Genomic DNA, 18,609 nt, shown 5'->3' on the forward strand with positions numbered 1-18,609 from the left:
GTGTGCAGTGGGGTCTCTAGGGCAGTGGGCTGATTTGGCAAAAACACCTTTCAATCTGATCAGTATCTTATGTTTTTTACTTTCTCCCAGGCCAGTGTGCCCAAAAGATATGGAAGGCGAGTATTGCACAGTGGTGAAGACCTCCACCCCTGCATCTTCTGAGGCTGCCAAGACTGCACCATATCATTAATCTCTTTGAGGCTCCATTTCCACATCTGTCAAATGGGACTAATGATACCTCCCTGATAAAGTTACTTATTAAAAGAGATAACCCTTGTAAAGCTCTTTGCATGGTCCTGGAACATAATAATTGCTCAGTAAATGGTGAGCTATTATGCTATTATAATCTCTCCACACACGGGCGATGATAGCATCCGAGCAGGAAGTTGTGTGCCCCGTCTCTTCACGGCACACATGACGACCCAGGTCACTCAGCTGAGCAGAGCAGACATGGAGCCAGGTCTTTCAACCTGCCCATGGTCTTCCTGGGTTTGGCACTAGCCAAAGAGAAAAAATAGTGGCACAATGTGAATGCACTGAACACCAATGAACGATACACTTTAAAATGATTGAAACAGTGCATTGGATGGTATGCATATTTTACTGCTGTGTTCATTGGCTGAGGGCTGCCATAACAACAGACATGTATTGTCTCAGTTCTGGAGGTTAGAAGTCCAGAATCGAGGTGTCAGCAGGGTCGGTTCCTTCTGAGGGCTGTGAGGGAGAGTCTAGTTTGGCCTCTCTCCCCGCTTGCTGGTCTGCTGGCAATCTTTGGCATTCCTGCTTGTAGAAGCATCTTTCAATCTCTGCCTTTATCTTCACCTGGTGTTCTTCCGACGTGCGTGTTTCTCTGTGTGCCCGAATTTCCCCTTTTTAGAAGTACAACAGTCAGACTGAATTAGAGTCCACCCTACTGACCTCATCTTAACTAATTACATTTGCAACGCCCCTATTCCCCAATAAGGTCACATTCTGAGGCACTGGGGGTTAGGACTTCAACATATGAGTTGGTGTGTGGGGGGAGGGAAGGGGGGTTACAATTCAACATAAAGCAACCACAATAAAAATAAATTGTGGCTACCTTGTACTCAGTATCAGATTATAGGCAAGGGGAAAACACCTTTTGTGAAGTCTCAGGGAATCATTGCTCATAGTAGGTCTTAAAAATGTGTTTCTTGACTTGTGCTAAATCTGGTTCCAAGCAGCTAAAAGGGCTTGAACCTCCCAGTTTCCACAATGAGTCCTCTCCTGGCCATGAACTAGAAAGATTAATGATTAGTATTGTTTCCAGACATGTATTTAATAAACTCTATAAAACTGGTTCTTTGGTTGGCTGAACTCAGCAGCCCTGAGGCCATCTCGTTTCCATTATTCTATCCTCAGAGAAGAGGGAGCTTGAGCTAGAGAGCAAGCTGCATTCTGCACTGACTTGCTTTGCATGTGAACAGCTTATTCCCCTAGCTCAACAATTAACTCGTGTGTGTGTGTGTGTGTGTGTGTGTGTGTGTGTGAGAGAGAGAGAGAGACTGAGAGAGAGAGAGAGAGAGAGAGAGAGCGCCATTTGGAACGAAGTTGTTGGCATTATGATGTTTCACCCCCAAATACTTCAACATGAATGTCCTAGGAACAGGCTGTTCTGCTACATAATCACATTGTGAGTCTCACATCTGAGAAAGCTAACAATAGTTCCACAGTATTATTTCATATCCAGTCCACACTCAAAGTTGACTAGGCTGACTTTTCAAAACTTCTTAATCTAAGGAATTCCAAATCTGTGAGGCTTAGGGTCTCAACAGTCTCGCTTGTGCAAAGGGACATTTTGGAGTTCTTAAACATGTGATCTGATGACGAAGCTCTCTGGGTCACCCCAGGAAACTGTTTTCCTTGTTTCCTCTCACCAGCTCTTCTGAATGCTCACATGAGTGCTTGGGGTGGGGTGCTCCTGGAATGTCTCTTATTCTAAACAATGGCCTTTTGAAGGGGACCTGTTTGGCCTGGGACCTGCTAGGTCCAGGACCTCCCTGTGGGAGTCACCAAAGGGAGCAGGGCGGGGAGGGAGACTCACCTGGATGGGGGCAGAGACTCCCAGACTGAGCAATGCCCCCTCCAAAGCTGGCCAGATCCCAATCTGGCATGGCTGCCTGCTGCCATTGTCATGGGCATTTTCTGGGGAGTTCCAGATGGCGCCATCACACAGAGGATTGTCTTGGCCTTTAAAAAGGCCACAGATCAACACTGATGAAAAAAAGAAAAAGAAAAAAGAAAAGCTATGCAGTAAACTTGACTGAGTTTTGGGGCCACAGTCCTCTTTCTCTTCCTCTTCTGCAAATCCAAGGCTCAAGATTAAGCCCAAGATTTTAAAAACCACTTCATAACTAGTAGCAGCATTAATTGGTAGAACTGGACAAATAGAAAGGGGGCCAGAAGGATAGAGGGTGTGGGGAGACTAACTGGGCTGTGATGCAAGGCTGCCTTCCTCCTCCATCCCCCAGGCTTGTTCGAGCTTGGCTGCAAGTCCCAGCCAATGTATTTCTGGTTGGGACAGGAGCCAGGGGTCAGATAAAGTTCCAATGTATTTTGCAGCAGTCCTGACACTTTGCCCAGTGCTTTGGGCCTGTGGCAGCTGCCAGGGTGTGTTGAGAAAGCCAGGCCAGACAGAGCTAGTTTAAATGGGTTTGAGGGAGCAGGCAGTTGACTAACCAGACAGCTCAGTAACATTCAGCACAGTAACATCTTCATGGCCATGAAAGGCCCTGCGCTCCATTCCTAGGGAGCCACCAGCAGCCACCATGCTAATCTCCCCACAGCTCAGGGACCAAGATCTGTGCTCCCATACTATTATCTTTACTCAGACAAGTAAACAATCAACACCGCCAAGCACTTGACATGCATTATCTAATTTAATCCTCACAACAGCTCAATGAGGTAGGAACTGTTATTACCTCTCCTGGCCATGAACTAGATAATAGCTAACACATACAGCTAACAAATACACGTATGTACTTCGGGCCTGCTTCTAAACACTTGCCATGCATTAACTAACTTACTAGGGAAACTGAGGCACAGAGGGACAAAGGCAGTGGCCAGGGCCAGGGGCACGGCTGGTAGGCGTGGACCTGAAACCACTGGAAACTGGGTGACTCCAGAATGGAGGTCCACCCCGGCACCTCCCCATGATTTTCCAGATGGGGAACCTGTTCTGAGACACGGGGGAAGAGGAACCAGGGTGGGACTAAAGCGAGGGTGAAGGTTTGCATTCTGTCCCCTTCCCGACAAGCATAACGAGAGGCACCCGTGGGAATGGAGGCTCAGACATCTGACCCTGAGCCCGCTGCCGCTCTTTCTTCCTCTCCCCTGGCCCAGTTGGTCTGAATTGTGTTGTTCCGGGTCTCGTGGGAGCTGTGGGACAGACAGCAAGTGGGTAGGCGGGCAGGAGGCCTTTTGCTTACTCCAAGTTGCCTCTGACCCTTCTCAGCTCCAAGGCATCCCGAGGGCATAGAAGCTGCCTTGTGTGCCTCCCGTAGCGGGCGGAGGCTGTGTGTCCCAAATCTGGAAGTGAGCCAGCTGGGCCCAGCTTTGCACCAAGGCCAGGCTTCCTGTCACATTTTGACTCTGCTGACAGCCCAAGGCCACCTGCAGTAATGTCACCTGGGACGGGGAGCCGGGCTGCCTGGTGTCAGTGCCACGCTCATCATTGTTCGTCATTGTCCTCGCCGGCTGTTTTCACCGGCCCGAGTGGACACACACACACCCAGAAGAGCTGCTGTGCTCGCCCAGGCTGCCCTCAGCTCCCGCACTCAGCCTTTGGACTGGACTCTTGAGGGCGCCCTGCTGCGTGCTCAGAGGCAGCGCCTCCAACACAGGGGCGGGGCCGAGAAGACTTCCGGAGGAGACGCTGCCTAATCCAGGTGTAGTTATGTAATAAACGTGACACCGGCTGCATCCTCCTCCTCAGGGGTATTCAGGTTGCTGTGTACCCTCTTGAGCTTCGCTTATGTTTACACATATATCTATGCCTTTATCTACATACATGCCCTGCCCACTTCCCTGCTCGTTTAATTAGAAAGGGGCCAACTTTCTTCCTTCACTTCTCATGGCATCAGGAACACTTTTTTTTTTTTTTTTAGCAAGGCCTAAAAGGAACTTGATCTAAGAACTTTATTATTATTATTTTATTGTTGAGAAAGAACACTTTTTCCTATGCTGGGTATATGGAGACGAAGGAAACGCACATGGTCTCTCCCTCAAGCCTTCCAATCCTGGGAGAGACAAACTTCTCCCCAGATGCAGGAAGAGCTGAAGAGGCAAGGAACAAGGACTAATAGGGCCCCTGACTGGGTACCCTGAAAAGACCTCTTCACTTACATTTAAGTGGAGAGCTGGGTGAGAAGGGGCCTATCATTCGCGGGGTGTAGGGAAAAGCATTCTGGGAAGAGGGAACAGCATGAGCACGGACACGCAAGTGTGAATATTGTGCAGTGTGTTCTGGGGAAGACTTCTCCTAAGGCTACAGTGTGAGGGTGTGTTTGGGGGTGAGGCTAAAGAGGGAGGGTAGAGTCAATGTTAGAAAGCCTCACAGGCCAAGCCAAGGGATTTGGACTTGATTCTATAGGCAACAGAGAACCACTGGTTACACTCAGTCTCCACACAGAACATGGTGGCTCCAGCCCAGAAAGACGCAGGAAAAATGAATGTTCGGGAGGAAGCTCTGTTTCAAGAAATGGAAGGTGTTTTCTTCCGCTTGCGAGAAGTTCAAGGCCTGTCCTGAGCTAGGGCTACTCCCAAAGCCGAGTTCCTTATGACTGATTCCCTACAGCAATGCAGCCCAGAGTCTAGGGGAACAGCGAGCTCATGCCAAAGGCAGAAGCTAAGGCCCCGAACGTCAGCCTTCAGCTCCAGCCCTAAACCCACCGGACCTGGCAGACAGGCCAGGAAGAGCTCCAGGACTGAATCAGTCTCCGGCCTCCTCACCTCCAGAAACCCCGCCCCCAGGAGTCCCCTCCCCAAGTCCCCTAGGCCCCCTGTCTCCTCCCCCCGCTCCCCCCCCCCCCCCCAACACACAAGTTGCTGAAAAAATCGTAACGAGGTGGCCAGGAGTTTCCTGCCTTGCTAAGCTGGCTTACTCAATTTCCCTCATTTGTCTGCTCTGAGCCGAGGGAGCAAAGGGCGACCATCAAAGGTGTCTGGGACGCGGCTCCGGCCACCGCCGGGTGAATGGGCCGTGGGGGACTCAGCCTGACCCGGGGAGGGAGAGAGGGCCGGGCTGGGGGCCAAGGCGGAGGGAGCCCCGCCCGCCGAGTGCGGTGTGTGCAACGTGCGGGACAGCGCGAGCGGCTGCGGCTGGATGAGGCAATCGTGGGCGACGTGCTGCGGGCGGGGCCGTCTGCGGGCGCTGGGCGGGCGGGCGGGGGTGGGGGAGGGTGGGGGGGGTCAGGGTGGGGAGCCCCTCCCCGCTCTCCCGGCCCCTCGTGCTTGCACAGACCAGCCCGCGGCTGTGCACACAATACCAGGAGCTCCCCTTGCCCGAAAACCTCGGTCGACCTGGGCTCCCCGGTTCATCTCCCCCGGGCGATCGGTGTTCTGTTCTGCCGGCTCCACCCCCGCGCGGCGCTGACAGACACGCGCTCCCGGTGCCAACCCGCAGCCGCACCTGGGCAGCCCACGTGGTGCCGCACGCGGCCGGGCCCACCCGCCCCGCTGGGTTGGCAGCGCTGTGCTCAGCAGGCCCCCGCGGTTTGTTGTCCCGGGTCGGTTGGAACAAGGGCTGAGCTGTGTGTCCTTGCAGGAAGTGGCTTCAACTCTGAGCCTCAGATAAGTCAGTCATCTGTCCAACGGGGATGCTGATCATACATAGTCTCTCATTGGTTGACACCAAATAGCGGCTATAAAGTGTCAAGCCCCAGTGGTCCTAGGACTGACCCAATAAGTGACAGCTGTGGGGGGAACAGTGAGCTACACGCCCCAGGGCTGGGCTGGGAGAGTCTGTGATTCGGGCAAGATTGGGCTTCTGGTATTTTTTCCCTTCCCTATATCATATTCATCTTTTCTGCACTATCATCCCTTCTCTCTTCACTCAGAGACTGCACCATGCATACATTCAACACTAATCTTGATATTAGTGGCTACTGTGTGGCATTAAAAACTCTCGCTGAGTATAGGGCACCCCAGGGACATTGCCCAGGTGGTGCCAGCTCTACCTGTACCCTGCCAGCCTGGGCCCCTGCCAGCTCTGGCTGCCGACTCATTGGAGTACGTCACTTCCTGCCTCAGTCTCTCCATCTGTATATGGGGATCAGAGGCCTCCTCTCATCTCCTGGGACTGGCAGAGGCATGAGTCAGATAACGGTGGGGAAAGCCCGGAGAAGCAGAAGGAGGCTCTTACTGGAGCCAGGGCCTGCCCGGCTGATGCAAGGTTTGGGTTTTTCGTGTAATCCAGCCAGTGGGAGCGGGATGGCGCAGGGAATGTGCTCAGCAGGGAGAGCACTGCCTGTCCCCACCGCCTCCCCTCCATGGACACACCAGACAGCTGGGGTGTGGGGACACAGCCTCAGCCCAGGAGCCTAAGAGGCCGGGGCTGGTCCAGGGTCTGCCTCCCCCAGCGCTGGGACCACCAGCAGGTTTGCCATCCCCTGGATCTGTCTGCCTTTCCTGTTAAGTGGGGGTCATGCCATTTCCCTCGCTGGGCTGTTGTAAAGTACCCCCACCCCACTCCAAATCAGAGGGGCCGTGACGGCTGGTAGGGGCTCAGGGTGAGAGAGGAGGCAGAGGAAGGCAGCCTCAGTCAAAGTCTTGGCATCTTCTCGTCACCCAGGCGAGCCTCCAGAGGCCTGAAAGAGTCAGAGCTCAGGGTACCCTCACCCAACATCAGGCATAGAGACCACCACCTACACCCCACAATGCACCGCGTTTCCCTCAGACTTGGGCCCGAAGCGGTCTCTACCATATGCTCGCTCTATGATGTTGAGCAAGTTACTTTTTGTCGTTGGCCTCCATTTTTCCACGTGTGAAAGGGGGATGGTGATGCCTCTGTGTAAGGCCGTTGCGAAGATGAGAGACAACGAGGTTAATATGAAGTGTTCATAAAAGTGGTCATTGTTGTTGTAAAATGCAGCTCCTGTCCCCTCTGCCCCTCACCTTTACCTATCACAGGTGGGGACCAAGGAGAATATTATCGTCTTGGGTCTTTGGGACAGAAATGTACTGAAAGAAAAAAGAAATGTGTACTGAAATCTTCAGGGTCCTTTTGTTTGTTAAAAGCTGATAGCCCCGCCTGGCCGGTGTGGCTCAGCGGTTGAGCGTCAACCTCTGAACCAGGTCACAGCTCGATTCCCAGTCAGGGCACAGGCCCGGGTTGTGGGCTTGATCCCCAGTAGAGGGCCATGCAGGAGGCAGCCCTTCAATGATTCTCTGTCATCATGGATGTTTCTGTCTCTCTCTCCCTCTCCCTTCCTCTCAGAAATCAATAAAAAACACATTAAAAATATTTTTTAAAAAGTTGATAGCCTCATACCATGATAATTCAGGTAAAGAGCTCTGTTTGCTGTGGGAGATTATTGTCTTTGACATGTGATGAAAGACTTATACGGCATCCATTATATAGATGTGGAAACTGAGGCAGGGAGAGGCCAAATAACTTGTCTCAGGTCGCATGGCCAGAAAGTGGCAGTGCCGGTATTTAAACCCAGGTCTGCCTGATTCCACACTGTCCCCCCCCCCCCCCCCCGGCCTTCCTGCTGCTGGAGTTCCTGGGTGTGGTCTTGTCCTTTCCGGAATGGGCCTCCGAAGGTGTCCCCCAGGCCAGGGGCAGTCATGAGCATTGCTTCCTTGGTTTCCAGGGTGTGGCTCCAGCACACAGTAGGCCCTCAGTCTATGCTGCTGAGTAGGGAAATTGAGTCCCACTGAGGAGGGAGATGAGTCCTATTAGGAGGAAGTGGCTCACACAGGCAGGCTGAGTGTGAGGCTGTGTCTGTGTCCCCAAGTGTGTCTGTGTGTGGGGGGGGTGGGGACTCAACGTGGTTCTGTGGAGATGATGTGGGAGGGGTCTAGCCCCTGTCCCTCTGCTAACCTCAGTGAGGGTCAAGGCTTCAAATTGTAAAAAAACCCAAAAAACAAAAAAACAAAATTGTATACCCTCCTGGCCCTCCCAGGCCCTGTCTGCTGGAGGCCTCACTTCTCTTCAAACTCCACCCCACCCACCCCAACACCGCTCCTGTGTCTCAGCCTCCAAGGTGCTTCCTCCACATCTCAGCGCCCGATGCGAGCCGGGCCGGGGAGGGGCCGGGCTCTCAGGTCGTGCTCCTCCGGGCTGGGCGGGCGTGTCTGGGGGCTAGAGCTGGTGTCAGCTTGGATGAGAACCTGGCTCCTCCCTCGCCCAAGGAGAAGCTCTTTGGGTATCACTAAGTCTGGGCCCTGCTATTTTTAGATGTCACCCCCTCCCTTCCCCTCCCAGCTTCATACCAGCAGAGGAAGGAAATGACTCACCTCAAACGCAGACAGGTAGAGGCAGCCTCAGTGAGCCCCAGGCAGGTCCTGCCTGGCTGCAGCCTGAGGGTTACTCCACCTGGGGTCACTCCAAAGACGGGGGAACAAGTTGGGTTGGGAGCAAGGCCCAGGTTCTCACTAGACCTCTCTCTTGGACTCTCTCTTACCTGCTATTTATCTCACAGGCCTAGGGTACAACCACCGTGCCTGGGGTACAACCACAGTGCCTAGGGTACAACCACGGTGCCTGGGGTACAACCACGGTGCCTGGGATACAACCACAGTGCCTGGGATATAACCACAGTGCCTGGGATATAACCACAGTGCCTGGGATATAACCACAGTGCCTGGGATATAACCACAGTGCCTGGGGTACAACCACGGTGCCTGGGGTACAACCACAGTGCCTGGGGTACAACCAGACCTCCAGAGCTGTGGGCCCTCTGCTCACCTACTATGGGCCTGTGGTAGGCCCCAATCCAGTCTGAGGGGGCCAGACAGGTCAAGAGGACTGACTGTGGTCCTCCTCATTAGTGGAGACCAGGGTTACAGAGAGAATCACCCTGTCCGGTGGGGGAAGGGAAGGGGTGATGACCCTGGGTATATGTGTGCCGAGTGGAGTGACCAGTTGTCTCAGTTTGCCCAGGTCTGAGGAATTTCTTGGGACCTGGGACGTCCAGTGCTAACCAAGAGGGTCCTGGGCAAGCGACAACAGCTGGTCACCCTGGCGTTGAGTTGTAGGCTGTGTCCTAGGACAAGGGCAGGTGTGGCCTAGTCCTGCCTCTCTGTGGTCAGGGGATAGTTCTGTTCACCTCCACAGGCTATGCAAAAGGCCCGGAGCCCTGGGCTGGTTGAAAGACCAGAGAAACACCTTGGCTGGACAGCTCTCTTTGCTAAAGCCAGTGAGGGGAAGGATGGACCAGTCAGCATAGTGTTGGGTGCAAGGGCTGAGCTGATTCTGGGGAGAGAGGGCAGCCACCCACCTTGGCGGGGGCGGGGGCCAAACACCGGAATCGCAGGAAATAATGCCGAGAGCACAGGGTTTGCACCAGGGACGCGTGGTTCCAGGCCCACTTACTGCCCGTGCCTCAGTGTCTCCGGCTGTGAAGTGGGAAGAGGGCACCTGCCTGCCCGCTCAGATACTTGCAGTGAGAGCTCTGCGAGGAGGCCTGGGCCAGTGGGTGGCACCTGGCCCGCTGGGGCTGGGGGAGTTGGTTAGTGGGGAGGCCTTGCTGGGGCTGCGCTCTTGGCTGGTCAGGGCAGTGGGAGGGGAGGCTCTGCCTTCCTCTCCAGCCCGGATCACCATCTGAGGCTGCCCTCCTTGGGACAATACAGCTCCTGGCCCTCAGGCTTCACCTCTGGGGTCCTGTGAGGGGGCTGTGGCTGAGGCCCAGACCTCGATGGAGGCACCCCTTTCTTTTCCACTGTTGGGTGCTGGCTCTTTTCCCACAGGCCAGGGGTTAGTGGCCAGGCAGCAGCTCTGACACAACTGAGTGGGGTGACTTAGGCAAGCCGTCGTCTTTTCTGGGCCTCAGTGTCCTCACTGGGAAAATTGTGGGGTGAGAGTAGGTCTCTGGTTTTAAAATTTTTATTTTAGTAATGGCACCTCTTTTACAGTCAAAGTTCTAATTACACTACAGAAAAGAGATAACTCTCACACCCCTGGGTACCCAAGGGCTGGAGGGGACACAGTTTGAGAACCCCTCTTCAGGGTGCCTGCCATCTCTAATGCTATTATTTGTGGCTCAAGGGCAAGGATGTCCTTGTTGCCTTTCCCAGGAAGCCCAGTAATTAGACCCCAAGCCCAGCACCTTCTACCAGGCATAGGAATCTTCCAATTCTTTACCTCCTGATTCCTGCGGACACGGACGCCGGCCTCAGCCCTTGTCACAGAGTTCAGTGGGGCCACAGACTCTTGTCCCTCCTCAGGGAAGTTCCAGGACCAGAACATTCTGCACCCCAGCTAACCTTGTGGGGCACTTCTGGGCTTGGCAAGGACTCCACATACCTCACCTCGTGCCCCACCCACCCCGGCCGCCCCACAGCCTGCTGGGCAGGTCTGAGAACCCCAGTTCACAGACGAGGAAAAGGGATCCTAGGAGTCCGGCTCAAGATCCCCCCACCTGTGGGTGCAGAGCTGGGCACCTTGCCCGGAACCCTGGCCACGGCCCAGATTTTCCCTAGCTTATCCCTGGGCGCTGTCACCTGCAGGCGCCAACGACAGAAAGAAGAGGTGGGAGGTGGGAGTCTCGGAGGAAGGCCGGGCAGAGGGAAAACTTCCTTCCTTACCCTGGGGCCCTAGGGCAGTATTCTTCCCAGCTAACCGCCCCACCCCCTCGCTTTCCGGGCTTCAGGTAGAGAGGGGCAGGGAGGGGTAGAGAGGGGCAGAGATGGGCAGGGAGGGCAGGCCATCAGTAGCTGGGACCCCAGGAACAGGTGGGGGAGGGTGCCACAGCCAGGCGGCTGACCCCGGGTCAGCCAAAGGCCCCGGAGTCTGCATTGACATCATCAGGGCCCTGCAGGGACGTGCTGTCTTCACACAGCCTTCCCAGGCTCTCACCACAACAGGCGAGGGGGTGGGGAGGGGCCAGAGCCTGGGCTCCCCGTTCTCTGTGTCCCTCCCAGTCACTGGGCTGGAAACACAAGCTGAGCAGCGTCAACAGTTCCTCGAATTGTGTTACAGCCGTGCCTGCCAGCTCCGGAGCTAATAATACGAACAGATGTGGGTCACGCAACTCCATCCCCTGGCCTGAATCCTGCCTGACCCCGTGACCCAGGCCGTCAGCGGGGTGGGCTCCATCCAGGGCTGGGGTCCTGGGGTGAGGCTGGGTCCAGGAGGGACCTGTTTGTTGGAAGCCCACCCCAGTCAGACTAAGAGCCCATAGACTCCACGGTTGACATTAAAGACTAAATTGAGTTCAGAAGGATGATGGCAATTATAATAAAAAAACTTTAAATGATACAAATGAAAATTGCTTCTTTATGTATGATTTTAAAATCATAACAAAAAAATGAAACAATGTCCGTTGCAGCTGAGGCTTGCAGCCTGATCCCAGGGCTTTGGTGCTGGAGGCACAGGGAGGTGAGGCCCCGAGCCGCCCGGAGCGTGGCCCTGAGCACTGCCTGTGACCTCTCCCAGCCCGTGTGGCCCCTGCCGTCAGGCTAGTGGTGGTCGTGGAAGGCTGTCCGACCTTCGGGGCCCAGCATGCCATCCTCGGCTTCCAGGGCCACAGGTAGCAACGCCTGCCAGCAGTGACCCTGAGGCCCGAGGCCAGGGCAGCGTGGGGCAGCCAAGGGACAGAGCTGGCTGCGTCCAGGAGTGGGCGGTGCCACCTGGCAGAGGCCTGAGTGCTGGAGAGTGTCCTCTCTACTCATCAGGGCGGCGAGGGCTTCGGGGACCGGGATCAGAGGTCGTCTCGCGGATGAGCACTGTTTATGATTCCCACGCAGGGAGAGGAGACGGGCCTTTTCAGCAGGACTCTGCCTCCCCCGCGAGGCAGGGGCAAGGCCCCACTCCGTGCTCACTTATTTCGCAAGAGGCTGTACCTCCTCCCACTGTCCAGCCGGATGCCCCTGATGGGCACACCTCACGGGAGCCCTCTCAGGTCTGGGGGAAGTGTCCCTGGCCCTGTGTGCGAGGTTATGGCTGCAAAACCCTCTCCAGGGCTACCTTGGGCAGGGGGTGAGGTGGAGGAAGCCGCGGAGGGGCCATCACAAACGGGGGGGCACCTTCTTCCTTCAGCGGTGCTCATGGAGGCCCCCCGCCCCCCGTGTCCGGGCCCTGGGCTGCAGCACTGAACAAAGACAGGCCGCCCAACAGGCCTTGCTCTCCAGGGCGTGAAGCCTTCCTCCAAGAACTGCAGGGACATCTGCAGCATGACTGTTCGAGGGCGGGGCCAGGCTGTGGGAACCCGGGCAGGCTCCCCAGAGGAGGTGGGGGTGGAGGAGCAGCAGGGAGGCTGTCGGCTGAAGGTACTGGGGCAACTGTCAGGAAAGGGCGGGTGGAGGAGGCTCCCGCAGGCAGCGGGGTCAGAGTGGGAGGCCCTGCCAGCCACCGGGAACCAGGAAAAGGACCTGCCGTGTCCCTCTGGCCCCCACATTCCCTGTCGGTAAAGACAGGTCGCCAGCATCTTCTGTGCTGCTCAGACTCTCTCTAGGGCCCCTCACTGTGTCCATGGTGGGGGTGGTGGTGGTGGCATCAATCAGTTAAGGAAGTGGGGCTGCTGGGCAGAGGCCCTGAGCCTGACCACGTGCCCTGACCAGCACCAGCGCCACAGAGACCTGCACCCTGCCCTCCGCGTGGGCAGCGAGGCAGAGCTGTACAGGCACCCTGACCTCCCCGGGGTTCTGTTTAGACCATATTGTCCAAGGGAAGGGAAGGAAGGGGACAAGGTGTGGCAGTCAGACCTCACACTCTCCTCCCAAGCAAACCCCCGACTCTGACTCCCGGCTCTGGGAGGACGCTTGGCCACGGGGGTCCTAGAGAATGCGTCTCCCGTACCCCTTGTCTTGTCTGGTTCTGGACCTTTACTTCCTTCTCAGATGGCTGTGGGGTCATGGAAGCAAAGGGGGCCTGGGCCCTGTTCCTGGGGCAACATCCCCCCCTGAGAACCTGGGGGAGGTGACTGTGAATCTGCACCCAGGGCCCCCGTGTTGCCGGTCCCCTCCGCTCCACACCCACATCTTGTCAGCCTCTCTGAGCGTGGGGTTTCTTGTCCCAGGAAGTTCTTTCTCTGCTCATGGCCACTGGGTGTGACTGGCAAGGTGACAGCTATAGATTGGGGACCTGGCCTATGTATTGTTCCCTCGACACGGTCACTTCCACACTTTCCCAGCTCCAGGACTTGCTCACATTGTCCCCTCTGGCCAGAGTCCCCCCTCCACCCCCACCCAGCCCTGTCCTCACGCCCACCTCCTTCCCAGATGCCAGTTCCTTTATCCAGAGTCCCCAGCCAGCCGGCCCGTGTGGCTCAGTGGTTGAGAGTAGTAGCCCCATGTGGTTTCGGACTAGATCCCCAGCAGGGAGAATGCAGGAGGCAGCCAATCAATGTTGCTCTCTCTCTCTTCCTCTCTAAAATCAATAAAAACATAAAAAAAAAAAAAAAAAAAGAGTCCCCAGCCAGAGCTGCTGGCACCGGCCTGTTCATGTCAGTCCTCTGTGCTCTGGGGTCTGTTGAGCTCTGGCTTCTTCCCCTCCCCTAACGCCTCCAGGCCAGGCCGTGCCTCAGTCACCTTTGTGGTTTCAGTGCTGCAATGGGACTTGACACTTAGCTGGTGGGTCAGTTCACCTTGGCTGACTCAGGACAGGAGAGCTTCCCATGTACCAGACACCGAGTGCTACCTATGTGGTAACCCTTCTTGTCCTCACAGCCCAGTAAGGCTGGTGTTTTTTGTTTTGTTTTGAAATATATTTTATTGATTTTCTACAGAGAAGAAGGGAGAGGGATAGAGAGCCAGAAACATCGATGAGAGAGATCAATCAGCTGCCTCCTGCACGCCCCCCAGTGGGGATGTGCCCGCAACCAAGGTACATACCCTTGACCGGAATCGAACCCGGGACCCCTGAGTCCGCAGGCCGACGCTCTATCCACTGAGCCAAACCGGTTCAGCAAGGCGGGTGTTTTATTCCTCCCATTTTGAAGATGGGGACACTGAGGCAGAGGGAGGTTAAGTGACAGGCCCACGGCCAGCCAGTCGAGGGATCCCGCCCAGGCAGGGAGGCTGTGGATCCCACAAGGACACCCAGCTGACCTCTTAGGCTGCCTGTTGGAAGTTATGCCAACGCAGGGAAGTTGTCCTGCACACCTGGGTGGGCACCTTTGCCATCGCCCGGAGAGTGCACCTGCCTCTACGGGCAGCTCACCCCCAGCCCAAGCGCCTTGGTGAAGCCCCATTGTCCTCAGTCGGCCCTTTCTCCCCTTTGGAACTCAGGTCTCCCACCCACCACTCTACTTGGCACAAATGGGGCTGAGCTGCTTGAGAACAGTGGGTTGTTCAGCGAATGTTTGCAGAACGATTGCTTGGCTAAACACACCCCCAAAGACAAGCAGCAGAGCTCCATGGAGAGCCGCGGTCCTGGCCTCCCCCTCACCCCACACCTGCTTCCTGCTGTGGAGCAGCCTCGCCCAGGTCGCATGGTGTGACCTCTCGTCAGCACGCGGAGCTGCTCCAGAACTGAGTGTCCCAGTCTATTTGCGTGAGTCTTGGCACTGCTGTGTGCGCGTCGCCCCTGGACAGCCAGGTGGCTTTGCCCAGACACCTGGGTGGGAATGAGGTGACAGTTGGGCCGGGACGCGTGCTCCTGGAGACCTGGGGGCATCTGGGACGAGGAGATGAGCTGGCAGATGCCAGGAGCTTGGGTGGACTGGAGGCTTTGCCACCTGACAGTGGGTGGGGACACTTGTCAAAGGCTCTTTTTTGCAGCGAACAGTTGGAGTCTGTCCCGCCCCCTGGCTGGCGGAGCTGCACGCCGAGGGCGGGGGGATGGGTGGGGTAGATGGGGCGGCGAGGACCGCCCCTGCCAACTGCAGTTAACAAGTGGCAGCTCGCAGACCCGGCAGGGCAGGCTGCGGTGACCCGGGCGGGACAGCCAATGAGCTCCCCGGCTGCGGTGGCACCACCGGCCGCCGGCCTGCCTTTGGCTGCAGCAGCAGCGGGAGGGGCCTCAGGCCGCCAGTCAGGGCTGCGGGCCCTGTTTCTGGGAGGCCCGGGCAGATCTGCCCTTCGGCTCCCTCCACGGGAAGCCCCGCTGGAGCTGCCTCATTTTTAACTTTTCCAACCTTCTGGGGGAGGGGGCAGGCTGTGGGGGTGGTGCGGGAAGGATGGCCGGGAGGGCTGCAGCCAGAGGTGGAGACTGGGAGAGCTGTTCCCTGGCCCTGCACGGGGCAGCCTGAGCTGGGGCTGAGGAGAAGGGAGATTCGGAACCGTTTGCTCACAGCTGGGTTCGCAGGGCGGGAGGAAGCAAGAGCTGGGAGAAGCAGAGGTTGTGATCATGTCCCAGTTGCCCGCCCAGGGGCGTGGGAGACCCTAGGGTCCTGGCTTGAGTCCCTGACCCTTTGCCTGGATGGAGTCAGCCCTGGCACACTGGTGACCCGAGTGGCTGTCAGCTGGGGAAGGAGTGAGGGGGACATTCAGGCCCGTCACCAAGACCTCCTTGTAGGATGTCAGTAGCAACAGGTGCTCGTGGAACACCCCCCCCCCCCCACATTAGCCCCCTTGCTCAATGAAGACCCACCGCAGCCAATCACATAATAAACATATTTATAGATGTACAATTTCAGAATTCTAATTCAAGAAGTACAGCTTCTCGGGGGATCCTTTAGGATCTCTGTTCTTATTGCACATGGCTCAGCCCATCTAGGGACAGCTACCAAGACCAGCCGTCGGGCGGTGGGGCAGAGCACCAGGGCTGCCCTCGTCCTGCTCTTAACACCTCTCCGGGCCGGTGGCCGTGCCATCACAGGGCAGGATCTTGTTCAGAAACCAGACCGGGCGTTCCTTTACCAAGCGTCCTTTCCCAGAAAGAACCCTGTCTGGTGGGGGCTTTAAAAAAAGAGCCAGGGGGACTCCGGGAGGGGTGAGGCCTCCTCGCTGGCCGGTGGGGGAGTAAGGCTTTGGAAGGTGGCAGGCTCGACGGAGGGTACACCCAGCGCCAGAGGACCATTCGGGAGGACGATGGCAAGTCCAAAAGACCCAGTCGACACTGCGGGAATAAATAAAACCTCCCTCCCCCTCCCTGGCAGCAACTGCTGTTTGGAGAAAAAAAAAATCCTCATTTGAAGGTGAGGATGAGGAAACCCTTCTGTTCGGATGTGTCCTTTGTCCCAAGTGCAGGAGAAGGCTGGGTGGCTTCATGGCCACGGAGGCAGAGACAGAGGGGCCACAGGCGCTGGCTTTCAGGAGTCAGCTGCTGCCTGGGGGGCCTGGACCAGCTGGCTGGCTCTTGGAGGAAGAGCCTTCTGGAGTCCTTGGTGCGCGACCAGGAAAAGCCAGCGGCAACACGGAGCTGTGCCCTGTGGCACCTATAAGGCAAGACCCACTCAGGGACGGGGTGGGGGGTGGCTAGGCAGAGCCTGGTCCCTCTTCCCGCCTTGCTCTTCTGGGTGGCAGGGGGTCAGGGGGCGCCTGGGCACCAGGACAGAGCCCATCGAGCTGGCCAGAGCTGGAGGTGGGTGGTCTCACCCCAGAGGACCATCTGGGGCCTCTCCCACGACCAACACTGGCCTGGCACCTGGCCCTAAGGGCACTTTCTCCCCTCCAGCTGAACCATAAGCCTGGCAATCTTCAACAGCGTCCTAAGATTCACACGACCATGATTGCTGCTGCCATCAAAGCCAGGCTGGGGTTGAGGGGAATGTTAGAAGCTCTGACCGACTTTCCTTCCGCCGTCAGCTACGGCTAATGTCTAGCCTGTGAAGGACCAGGCTGCCTCCCCCAAACAGTCCGTTTTCTAAATCAGGGAAGAAATCAGCTAAATAATTCACCAAATCCCTGCAGTTTAAAAAGTAGACTATATATCTATATATATCTTTATATGTGCTATTTACATATAAATAGATATATATACATATACGCGCATCTATAAATTACATTTCTGGAAAGTTCTCTTTCCTCCTCCTCCTCCTATCCTTGGCCTCCGCCTCTGACTGGATTCCACTGAGGTGACTGGTGGTGGCTCCTGGGAGGGGGAGAGCGGCAGCGGGGCCCCCTCCCCCAGCCCTTCCCAGAGACATTTGCTAAGTTTTACATTCTGCTTCTGTTGCCATGGTTTCCGTATCCTAGGAGAGAGCGATGTGGAGCCCGCTCGGCGGCCTGGAGGGAGGGAAGCAGCCCGTGCAGGTTTCCTGGCTGTCCTGAGCTTTCTGCAGCGACTGGGTGGGAGAGGACAGTTTGTGGCGTTCGGCCTCCAATCCATTTTAATGTTTTTTTTCCTTTTTTATGTCTTTCCTTAAATATACAGTTCATCACCTTGGCTCAGTGCATGTCACCAAAAATTCTCCAGGGATTTCATGGTCTGGGGAGGAGAGCGGGACAGTTAGCTCGCAGTCACGCGTCCGGGGTCTCTAGCTTCGCCCACACGAACAGGCAGCCCTCCTTGCCTCTGTCTTTCCCACTGAGCTGCACCCGACTGCCCTCCTGCCGTCTGTTCCACTCTCTTGGAGGCACAAGCAAACAGCCTCAAAGCAGAGAGTCTGTACCTGGATCTCTGCTGAGGGCACACAGGCAAAGGGATGGACAAGGCACCAACACGAAAAGGAACTTTCCCGGCCCCGCCCACACTCCTCGGGGCTTGGTCCAAGTTGTCCCCTCTGGCAATGCCGGAAGCAGAGCCCGCTACCCACACACAGGGGCACAGGAGGCAGGTGGTCTGATACCAGCACCTCTCATTCCCCCACCCCTGTGCCGAGGGCTCTGCATTCGACCCTGAACTCATGGCCTCCTGTTCCCTTTTTCAGGCCACAGGTGAGAAGCCTGGGCGGCCGGATCCCTGTGGCTTCCAGGCGGCAGGCGCAGTAGCATGAGAGACAGTGACAGACAGATAAGAGAAAGACAGTGAGAGACTGACAGACCAGAGCGACACAGACAGAGAGCCACCCTCTGCTCTTGCCAGAGGGAGCGGTCAGGTGCACAGGCCTCTCCTGCCCCAGCCTGATGGCTCCTCCTGCCCTTTGTTGGGCTCCCATCTTGTTCCATGTCCCACTGCCCGGAGAGCAGAGGCAGAGGCAGAGGCAGGGCTCCTGGCCCGCCCGTTCCCACCTGGCTCTCCCTGTGGGGGCTCCCGTGGGCCCAGGGGTATTTGGTGGCTTAAACACCAGGGTGCAGACAATCGTCTGCTGCACTGGGGGAAGGGCCGTGGTGACCAGATGGCTGGAGCAGACCAAGGAGGCACAAGTGGCTCTCAGCGGCAGCCTCAGGCTCCCCTTCTGCTTGGGGACCCCACAGCTCCAGCCCCAGAGCCAGGAAGTAGGGGGATGGGGGTGAAGAGTACAGGCCGGAAGCAGACCTCAGTCTCCCAGCACACCCCCGAGCTGCCCCAACTCTGCAGCTGGAGGTCAGGCTGGGGACAAGGCGTCTGTGCCATCACAGAGGCTCTCCCCCTCTCCCTCCCACCCTCCTCGGCCTCATGAC

At 56.7% G+C, this 18,609-nt stretch overlaps 1 protein-coding gene across 7 annotated transcripts in view; it reads right to left on the reverse strand.

The window, feature by feature from the left end:
• Positions 1–582: 582 nt before the first annotated feature.
• Positions 583–18,609, reverse strand: part of DNAJB12 (DnaJ heat shock protein family (Hsp40) member B12) — a 32,355-nt gene continuing 14,328 nt past the window's right edge. For 3 of the 7 annotated variants that reach the window (XR_004972222.1, XR_004972223.1, XM_036337026.1), the window contains exons 9-10: positions 17,449–17,494; positions 15,725–17,351 (exon numbers count right to left, since the gene is read on the reverse strand). Coding sequence is in view for 2 of the 7 variants with exons in the window: in XM_036337026.1 (XP_036192919.1) it covers positions 17,465–17,494 (30 nt within the window). In the remaining 5 variants the exon portion in view is untranslated. Of the gene's footprint in view, positions 870–2,065; positions 2,236–15,724; positions 17,495–18,609 lie in introns of those variants that run through there. The other 4 variants (XM_036337028.1, XM_036337029.1, XM_036337027.1 and 1 more) reach the window with 2 other exon arrangements.

The sequence above is a fragment of the Myotis myotis genome, unplaced genomic scaffold (assembly GCF_014108235.1).
Source record: "Myotis myotis isolate mMyoMyo1 unplaced genomic scaffold, mMyoMyo1.p scaffold_m19_p_15, whole genome shotgun sequence".
NCBI classification, from domain to species: Eukaryota; Metazoa; Chordata; class Mammalia; order Chiroptera; family Vespertilionidae; genus Myotis; species Myotis myotis.